General features: G+C 37.5%; 1 protein-coding gene across 1 annotated transcript; it reads left to right on the forward strand.

Moving 5' to 3' along the window:
• Positions 1 to 8319: 8319 nt before the first annotated feature.
• Positions 8320 to 9862, forward strand: LOC120414624 (uncharacterized). The gene is made up of 5 exons (XM_039575857.2): positions 8320 to 8508; positions 8566 to 8724; positions 8780 to 9351; positions 9412 to 9646; positions 9703 to 9862. The coding sequence occupies exons 1-5, from the start codon at positions 8364 to 8366 to the stop codon at positions 9816 to 9818; spliced, it is 1227 nt and encodes a 408-aa protein (XP_039431791.1). The 5' UTR covers positions 8320 to 8363; the 3' UTR covers positions 9819 to 9862.
• The last annotated feature ends 243 nt before the right edge of the window (positions 9863 to 10105 follow it).

Here is a 10105-nt window from a genome sequence, read left to right on the forward strand (position 1 = left end):
GCATACTTTCCACCAACACCGTTGTAGAAGATCGATGTGTCGTCGGCGAACAAGCGTACCTCACCGGTCAGGCCCAGTGACGGGAGGTCGTTTATGAAGAGCAGAAACAAGACTGGTCCTAGGTTGCTTCCTTGGGGCACTCCGGTTGTCACAGGACCCAGCTGACTCCGAGATTCACCAATAGTCACAAATTGGGATCTGTTGTCCAGGTAGCTTTGGATTAGGGATAAGGCAATTCCTCGTATGCCGTACATCTCTAGCTTCTTCAGCAGCAGGTTGTGGTCGATCGTGTCGAATGCTTTTTTTAAATCAATGAAAAGAGCACCAACTACATTTCGGCTGTCCAGGGCATCGTAGATACTTTCCACTAGGTCACACGATGCTGTGAGGGTGCTCATTCCTTGCCGAAATCCGTACTGGTGCTTGTAGATCAGTCCGTGCTTGTTAGCAAAACCAACAAGTCTGCAAACTATCAGTTTCTCGATTATTTTGTCAAGAACTGACAAACATGAGATGGGTCGATAGTTACTAGGGTTCTTTAAATCGCCAGATTTGTGGATTGGCGTGACTCTGGCGACCTTCAAGCAATCTGGGTATGCTCCTGTATCAACGATTTCATTGAAGATTTCGGACAGCAGGGCTGCAAACACATTGAAGTGTTGCTTGACAAAAGTAACAGGAATGTTGTCGTACCCAGCGGATTTTTTGGAGTCTAGACCGTTAATCAAAATTGTCGTTTCATGTATTTATATCAAAATTTTTGTAATTGTCTGATCTACAACTTTGTAGAACATTATTACACTCTAAAAAATAATCCTGCAAAGTAAGAAAATACTCGAATTTTAAAATGAAAAATTTTGTTCTAAATGAAAAAATGACCCCTCTGAGTCGATGTAGATTCGAAAAGTACATTAAATTTCCCATGAAATGACATGTTCCAAAAATTTTTACAGTCGAGTAACGAAAAATGGGAGAATTTTTAAAACTTTTTAAGTGCTTTTTTCGATGAAAAATACGTTTTTTCGGAATTCTGAGTACGCCATCAAATCGGGCGTCCAATTTAACATAAAAGTCCCTTTGACACAAAATTTCCTTCTCATCACCGTTTCAGCCTGCACATTATTGAAAAACACCTCGTTTTTCGCATGTTCAAAAATGGAAGGGGTCGTACCGCCCCTCCGTCACGAGATATCGAAAACGGACCTCGGATTCGTGATCAGGGACAAAAGTTACCCCTTAGGACAAAGTTTCACGGAAATCGAAGAGGGGTCGGGGCAACTGTTGTGTGAGTTGGCGGAGAATTACCCACAGATGATTCGATTTTATATTAGCTTAAGAAAGCAATGTTATTTATACTCAATTTATTCCAATAAGTTTCCCGGCAGGTCTCTCGCAAATTTGTCCAAGTGTAAAATTTTTGTAAGATATTAAATTGCCTAAACTTTGTTGCACTAAGATTTGAGTTGATTCTGATTTTGAGTGTTTTTTTTTACCAAAAAGTATTCTCTTATGTACCGTAAACCCGGGTGACATTGATAAGCTTTCATTTTGTTTTTAGAATATTTTCCAACAGGTAAGGTTTTCTTAAGATTTTTATTTTTAAAACATGTACTGGGGTAGGCCACACAACTATTTTGGGAAAAAAGTTTTTTGAATAGTGTTTAAAAAAAAGTTGCATTAAAAATTCTTATTTTGAATTCCGGGGTGACTCTGACAGTCATAGTTTTTCTTGTTAAAATCAGAAATTAAAGTATTCCAATTGTATTTTTACGTCAGACTAACCATCACTAAGGTTGCTGATATAGTTTTTAAGAAAAAAAATCAATGTTTATATTTAGTTTACTAAGTTAATAAGCTTATTAACATAATACATATAAATTTCTGGTGAATTTTTGAAAACTCAAGATTTGCCTGAAATTTGTTAAAACTGGTTTTGTTTATAACATTGTCGGATTCATATTGCATGAAAAGTTTTGACATTTTTTTTTTGAAATCAGTTTTACAGAAAATGCCAATAAATTTGAAACTTTTTGAATAGTTTTTCAAAAACACACAATATTTATTTTTGGCAAACTATTTTACCTTCTCCTGAGAGTCCGATAATGCATTCCGTTCTTCGATTCGAAATATTTATTTTTAGGAAATCATTACACTTTGAGAATATAAAAAAGCAATTCCAGCTCAAATCAGGAATTTTTCTGGTACTTTTGTACCCGACCCTCTTCGATTACAATGAAACTATTTAGACATGTAATCCTAGATAAGGGGTACCCAACCTTTTGGCCGTGCGGGCCAGGTCTTAATGTTCTGAAGCATTGGCGGGTCAGAAGTAATGTTTGATAAAAGAAAACACTTTTTTTATTTTTTTTATGTGTGGGTTCTTTCAAAGTAAATAAATAAAAGAACGAGTGTTGCAAATAAGTTTCAAATATCTTGATTTTAAGAATGAAAAACAGGATAACTTTCACAAATGTGTTTATTTGACTTATTTTAATTTATGTTTGTTTAAAATTGTATAGTTATTGGTTTTGGCGATTGCAATTAAATACCTTGATATATATTTTTTTATTAAAAAAAACATTCAAAATTCCATGGTTTTTTTAGTTTTATTTCCTCAACAATACAATATAAAAAAAAATCATAATTAAATGTATTCAAACGGAAATTGGATTCGAATCTTCTATACAAACAAACGTTTTGCGTTGTTGTGCACCTTTATATATTTAAAAATATATTTTAAAATGATTTTAAATATACACATTGTTTAAAAAAAAGTGCAAAAAATATAAATTTAATCTTTTTTAATTTGTTATTCTTCAAAATTCAATGTTTATGAAAAAATATATTTTTTGCTCCCTAATTTCTTGGCGCATTTTGAGACATTTTTTAATATTTTTAAAATATTTGCATCGATCTATTTTCAGTATGAATAATTTGCTTTTTTAAGCTTTTTTCCAAAAAAAGTTTTTCACTGAAAATTTATTCTGGAAAAATACATGATTTTTTGCTTTCTTATTTATTTAAAAAACATAGAAAATAGAAGTAAAAACAGTTAAAACTGAAATAAATTTAAATTTATTGACCATTGTCCTAAGTCTAATTCTTGCAAAGAAACAGCGGCTTAAAAAATAAAAATGTTGATTTTTTTTTGTATTTTTTAGGAGAGACATACCAACCTGCATTTTTCTTAAGCGACATAAACTTTGAAAAATATTTGAAACGGCCTTAGTGAATATTATTCAAATATTGTTACCATTTTTTATCATTTGTTTTTAGGTTTGTTAAAAGTATTTCTAACAATACAATGTAATTGGGCAGAAGTGAAAGTGGAAGGAGTCTATCCTGTTCATCGCTAATGTAAACATCAACTGACATGAGCAGGATAGACTCTTTGTTTACACTTTGACACTGGCTCATTTACACTGTTTTGTTTTAACGTAACGCATGATTTAAATCTAAAATTTTGTTAAATCTAATGAAAGACATTGTAGTCCAACTCTTACCCTGTGAAATGACAAAAAAATGCAGAAATATTAGGCTTGGTGTTAATGCACGCCGAGGAGCGAAAATGTAAAAAATATCGTATAATTATCCATCGAAGCTTTGCCGACACCCACAACCAACATTTTTTGTTATACCGGATACACCATTTGAAAATTATTTTTCAGTGAAATTTGTCGTATTTAATGCACTGTGTTGGCGTCCATGCGTAAAGTCAATTAATTTATTTTTAAATGTTTTGATTGCCTCTAGTTTTCAAGGCCCTTGACGAAGTTTTGAAAAGTTTTGTTGAGCATTTTGTATGCTTAATGACGTTTTAAAATTTTGAACTTTATTGTCAATTTATTTCGACTTCTCCTAAGTTTTTCATGAAATTCAAGTTCAAAACATAACAATGCTTTAAATATATAGATGCCAAAATGTGTGAAATCATTAACGAACTCTCCGACCGTGCCAAAGGGTGTCATTATCGGTTCGAAGGTGTCGAGTACCGTTTCCCCGTCCCCAACAGCACCCCAAACGATGTCATAATCTAAATTTAATGGAAATTTCAAACTCCTCCCCCTCACTCCCATTATCGCATGTGCTCGTCATACTTTTTATCGCTAAATATTGATACTTTTCGGAATGTTACTTCTCCCCCCTCGGGAAGTGCTGGGCGAATCTTTATGGAATTATTATGACTCTGACATTTTTCGCACGCTCTCTTCGAGAAGTCAACCACCGTGATGCCAACTTGAATTCAGTTAGTCTTAGCAAAAGCACCTCTTTATCTGCGTTGGCTTTTCCACTTTGGCCTCTGAAGGCGAGAACGACGGCGATGATGATGATGATGTCGAGGACGATTTTTCAATGTCGCGTGTAAATCCGCGACAAGATGCTGGCTGAACGGTTATGTTTATCGGGGCTAAATGGCGGTGGCGTGGTGGAGTCTGTCGGCGGGGGATAACCGACGGAACGACTTTGTGTAGCAGCCAAGATGACAGCATCCTTAATGAGGCGAGAAACGTTTCTGTCAGTTGAGTCTTTCAGACAGTTAATGAGTCCTGATGTAGTGGTACATTTTCACTGAAATGCACGCGAAAAGTTGCAATTCATGTTCGGGTCATTTTTGCAAATAGAACCTCATACACATTTTTAATCACTTAATAGTTTTTGATTCTGAGTCGATATGTACACGTAAATGTGGGTCTCCGAACTTTTTATAAATAGTTCATTTTTAAGAACAGAGCAGTTCTCTTTGGAATCGGTATTTTTTCTTTAATTTGAATTTTTGTATTATTTTAATCCGTCTGAAACTTTGTTGGTGCCTTCGGTATGCCCAAAGAAGCCATTTTGCATCATTAGTTTGTCCATATAATTTTCCATACAAATTTGGCAGCTGTCCATACAAAAACTAACTTAATCCACCTATGTGGTTGGAGCCTTCCTCACTTCTTACCAACAATGGCTGATATGATGGAATTGTACAAAAATTTCATCTATTTTTTAGATCCGGAATAAAAAAGTACATAAATATCACTTAAGTGGCCATACATCGAGACAGGGTTGCCAGATCATCAATGTTTTGGACTCGTTGAAAAGGTCTTCTGATAACCTAACCAACGATGGGTCGGATGGTGGACCCGGACATAGTTTACATACATTTAAGTGAGATCCGGCTTCAAAAAAGTACATAAATGTCACTTAAGTGACCATATCTCGAGACAGGGTTGCCAGATCATCAATGTTTTGAACTAGTTGGAAAAGTTTTTTGATAACCTAACCAACGATGGGTTGGATGGTGGATCCGGACATAGTTTACATACATTTAAGTGAGATATCACTTAAGTGTACATATCTCGAGACAGGGTTGCCAGATCTTCAATGTTTTGGAGTCGTTGGAAAGGTCTTCTGATAAACTAACCAACGATGGGTCGGATGGTGGACCCGGACATAGTTTTCATACATTTAAGTGAGATCCGGCATCCAAAAAGTACATCAATATCACTTAAGTGGCCATATCTCGAGACAGGGTTGCCAGATCTTCAATGTTTTAGGCTCGTTAGAAAGGTCTTTTGATAACCTAACCAACGATGGGTCGGATGATAGACCCGGACATAGTTTACATACATTTAAGTGAGATCCGGATATATGTGAAAACACATTTTTATACATAACTTTTGAACTACTTATCGAAACTTCAATCTGTATAAAACTCGATCTATGGGACCCTAAACCAAGTCGAATGCAACAGGTTCGGGTCAAATCGGTTCAGGCCTACTGCGTAAAGCCATATCGCAGAGATGACTCGTAATTGGGTTGAGTTTGAGCACTAATGTTCGAACAACAACACAATTCTGAATCGACAGGGGAGGAAGAAGCGTGGGGACACACCACCATACGCTCCGAGATTTTTGTTGTATTCGTTGGGAGCACCATGCTAAGAAGGTTTGGTACTCCGGGACTCTCTGGGATGGGACATTGTATTTCCACGAATGCCCTGGACTCTATTTGCCGTGGTTATAGCGCCACAACTCGCTCTCTGTAACAGTATTCCTAATTCCAGTCAAGACTCACCAAGTCGTCATGGCCTAGTGGTTAGCATTTTTGCTTACCAATCCAAAGGACGGGGGATCGAACCCTACCTCGAGCGACTTTGATTTTTCGTTCATATTCATCATTTCAAATTTATGTGTTCTTAACTTTCTCGTTGGGAGCAGATGGGAATCGAACCCAGAATCATTCGCTTACAAAGCGAACACCGTAACCAGTCAGCCACGGCCGCTCCTCGAAAATTCAAAAATCTGTATCTTTTGAAGGAAATTTTTGATCGATTTGGTGTCTTCGGCAAAGTTGCAGGTATGGATAAGGACTATAATGAAAATAAAAAATGAGACACGGTAAAACAAAATTTGGTGATTTTTAATTTCACTTTTTATCTCTTAAACTTGATTTGCAAAAAATCACATTTTTTTATTTTCTGATATGTTTTAAGGGAACTAAAACCAACTTTTCAAAAAAATTCAAAACGGGCAAAACATCTTTGATCGAGTTATGATTTTTTGTATTTTCAAAAATCAAAATATTGATCGCAAAAATTATTCAACTTCATTTTTCGATGTAAATTTTAAATTTGCAATCAAAAAGTACTTTAGTAAAATTTTGATAAGCCATTTTATGGTGACTTTTTTGAAAACAGTCGCAGTCATTCATTTTTTAAAATTCTCTTTATTTTGTTTATTTGAACTTTGTTGATACGACCCTTAGTTGCTGAGATATTGCCATGCAAAGGTTTAAAAGCAGAAAAATTGATGTTTTCTAAGTCTCACCCAAAAAAAACCCACCATTTTCTAATGTCGATATCTCATCAACTTATAATAGTCCAATTTTCAATATTAAAATATGAAACATTCGTAAATTTTTCCGATCAATATTTCGTATCAGAAAATGAAAAAAAAATAAAATAAATTTGTTTTTTGCAAATCAAGTTTTAGTGACAAAAAGTGAAATTAAAAATCAGCAAATTTTTATTTACTGTGTATCATTTTTTTCAATGTAGTCCTTATCCATACCTACAACTTTGCCGAAGACACCAAATCGATCAAAAAATTCCAGATTTTTGAATTTTCATAAATCATTTTTGTATGGAAAGCTGCCAAATTTGTACGGAAAATTAAATGGACAAACTAATGATGCAAAATGGCTTCTTTGGGCATAAAGAAGGCACGAAAAAAGTTTCAGACGGATTAAAAAAAAGAATCAAATGACCGATATCTCAGAGGATTCAATCATTACCTCAGGAGGAAGGCAAAACATTGACACACTGCATTGTGTGCAGTTTTTAAATATCGAAGTACTTTGCGATAACAAAAAAAAAAACATTACTTAAAATGTTGATTTATCGAGAGGTAATTTTTAGCCAAAACAGCTGCCAAAATGACAAGATTTGTTCTAGGAACAAGAATAAGATTTCATTGAAAAGCAATTGAGAAATTGCAAAAACCGTAAATATTACTTTGACCTTATCTCACTCCCTACTGACGGTAACACAACAAACAAATAAACAATTTAAACATTTGATGAATTTCCACTCCAATTTTATTTCAAACAATTTAAGCTCATGTCTATAAATTAAACAGTTTGTTATTGAACTAGTGAAAACAAAGGTATAAATAAAAATACATAAAAAAGGAAAAACTGGAAAACCGCAAAACAACTGTATGGAAGCATCGGCAAAAAAAGAGAAACCACAGGAAATCAAAACTCCATCCCAGACTGCATGTAAACAAAAATGAAAATAAAAGTTCTGCATACATTTGCATTCAATTTATAGTTCCCCTCGTGTTTGGACTTAATTTCCTGTTCCTGTCCTTTGCTGTACAGGCGGCTGGTTTTGATTTACATATTTTTGGGGTTGATTTAAAATTGATTTTTGTTTTAGTAACTATACAAGTATTTTGTTATTTTGTATTTTGAGCTGTGGATCAACGTCACCTCAAGCTACGGTACGAATTGCTTCATATAAATCAGCTTTATTCTAGCCAACCTTTTTTCACAAAACTATCCGCTTCAAGCAAACAAAACTAAAACTGCCAGCAGTGATCTAGTTTCCAACGAGGAAAAAATCTAGCACTTTCACCGTGAACCTACTTTCGGCGATGTCAATGCAACTGTTCACACCTAGGTTCTTCCGTCAAGCGTACCTCACCCTCATTGAACTCCAATTAGCACGTTCAATTTCTCACTTGAACCAAAACCGCAGACGACGTCGCGGCGATGTCTACGTGCCACCGGCGTTGTAACTTACAACGTCGGATGTAGTCTGGAATCGGGTGGTGCTGAGAGCAGTTTGGTGTGGGACCTGCAGGTCAGTGATCGCGATGCTGTGGCTGATCTGGTGTGTCTTGCTCTGCAGGGTCGAGTTGGGAGCCTCGCTGAGCAGTGTTATAGCGAATGAAACGGCGCTGGATTTGGAGAATGAGGTGTTTGGGTTGCAGGACGGAGTTAGTTCCAGACAGGCGAGATGTGAGTAATTGGGGGTAGGAGTTGGGAACGAGTGCTCAACGTGTCTTTCCTGTACAGATTTCCCGTTCTACACGATCGGTCGAATCGCCAACATCCCGTGCACGGCGTCCAACGGGTTGGCGGGGACCTGTCTGATTCGAGGCGAATGTGCTGAAAGTGGAGGATTGTTCGGTGGAAATTGTAGCACTTTCACAAACCAAGCGACGTGCTGTATTTGTGAGTATAAAGATGTACAGTGAAGTTCGAAGATTCTTACGATATTTCTTCACAGTCAGTAAGACCTGCGGAGGATCAACGAATCTGAACAGTACGTACTTTACGAACCGAGGCTACCCGGGAGGATTCAACGACGGAGGAAGTTGCTCGTTCACGATCTCTCCCTGCAGCAGTGCGGTTTGTCAGCTGAGGATCGACTTTCGTACGCTAACGTTGGCTCAACCCAACGCCGACGGGGAATGTTTGACGGACGTGATGACCGTTACGGGAGGTAGCTCCGAGGTGCCCCCGATCTGCGGGGAGAACTCCGGACAGCACGTGTACGTCAACTTTGACGAGCTGAACCCGATTACGATAAAGATTGCCACCTCGGGTGGGACTTCGTTCAGTCGACTGTGGAATCTGCAGCTGCAGCAAATCAACTGTGACTCGAGACTTCGTGCTCCGGACGGATGTCTGCAGTATCACCTGGGAACAACGGGTATCATAAGCAGCTTCAACTACGGAACCGCGGCCAACGCGGCGGTGTCCACAACCGGATTGGTTGGAACCAGACAGCTTGCCAATCATCGCTACGGAATATGCATCCGGTCGGGACCCGACAAGTGTACCATTACTTACAGTGTGGTAAGTTAACCCGGAAAAACCTCACCCAAAAACCTTCCTCTAACCTCAAACTCCCTCCAGCCTTCCAACGGGGGCCGTTACGCGTTCACGGTTTCGGGCGATGCATCCGTGCTAGATCCGCTGCTCATCGGGGATCCGCTGCTTCTCATGAACGGGGAGATGTGCACCGAAATGGACTACGTAATCATTCCGGCACCCAGCATAACCCTTCCGAACATCGTCGGCTTCATACCACCCTTTGATGTCAACTTCCCACAGGATCGGTTCTGCGGGTTGGGATGGTGGCCTGTCACAAGTGAGTACTGAGTTGATATACGAGGATAGTTTTGTACTAAAAATATTCTGTTCCAGGTACCGTCAAGCCGTTTGTGTTCTACGTAGTCTGGAACGAGAACGATCTGCCCGATGCGGCCAACAGAGGATTCCGGTTGGAGTACACGCAGAATGATTGTTCCGTGGCAGGATAAATATGTAAATTCGAACGATTTACTGCCTTTAATTATGATCAGTCTGAAACTATGCTATTTGAAGTCAGCCAAAACATTAAAAAAATATCTGTAAAAATAGTGTTCACAATTATTGTTCCGATTCACAACACTTGTCAGTAGTTTGAACATCTAAGCAATGACCAATGCTTGGAAGTGATGTAAATTTACATGATTTTAGAGTTAACTTTATTTTCGTCGTATTTTCGTCTTATTTAATTTATAAAAATAAACTTATGACACATAAAATAGTTTTTTTTAAACCCACC

The sequence above is a fragment of the Culex pipiens genome, chromosome 3 (assembly GCF_016801865.2).
Source record: "Culex pipiens pallens isolate TS chromosome 3, TS_CPP_V2, whole genome shotgun sequence".
Classification (NCBI taxonomy): Eukaryota; Metazoa; Arthropoda; class Insecta; order Diptera; family Culicidae; genus Culex; species Culex pipiens.

Coding starts and splice junctions, on each gene's coding strand:
- LOC120414624 (XM_039575857.2), top strand. CDS start 8,364: ATGCTGTGGCTGATCTGGTGTGTCTTGCTCTGCAGGGTCGAGTTGGGA. Junction 8,509..8,565: donor TAGTTCCAGACAGGCGAGAT/GTGAGTAATTGG, acceptor TTTCCTGTACAG/ATTTCCCGTTCTACACGATC. Junction 8,725..8,779: donor CCAAGCGACGTGCTGTATTT/GTGAGTATAAAG, acceptor ATTTCTTCACAG/TCAGTAAGACCTGCGGAGGA.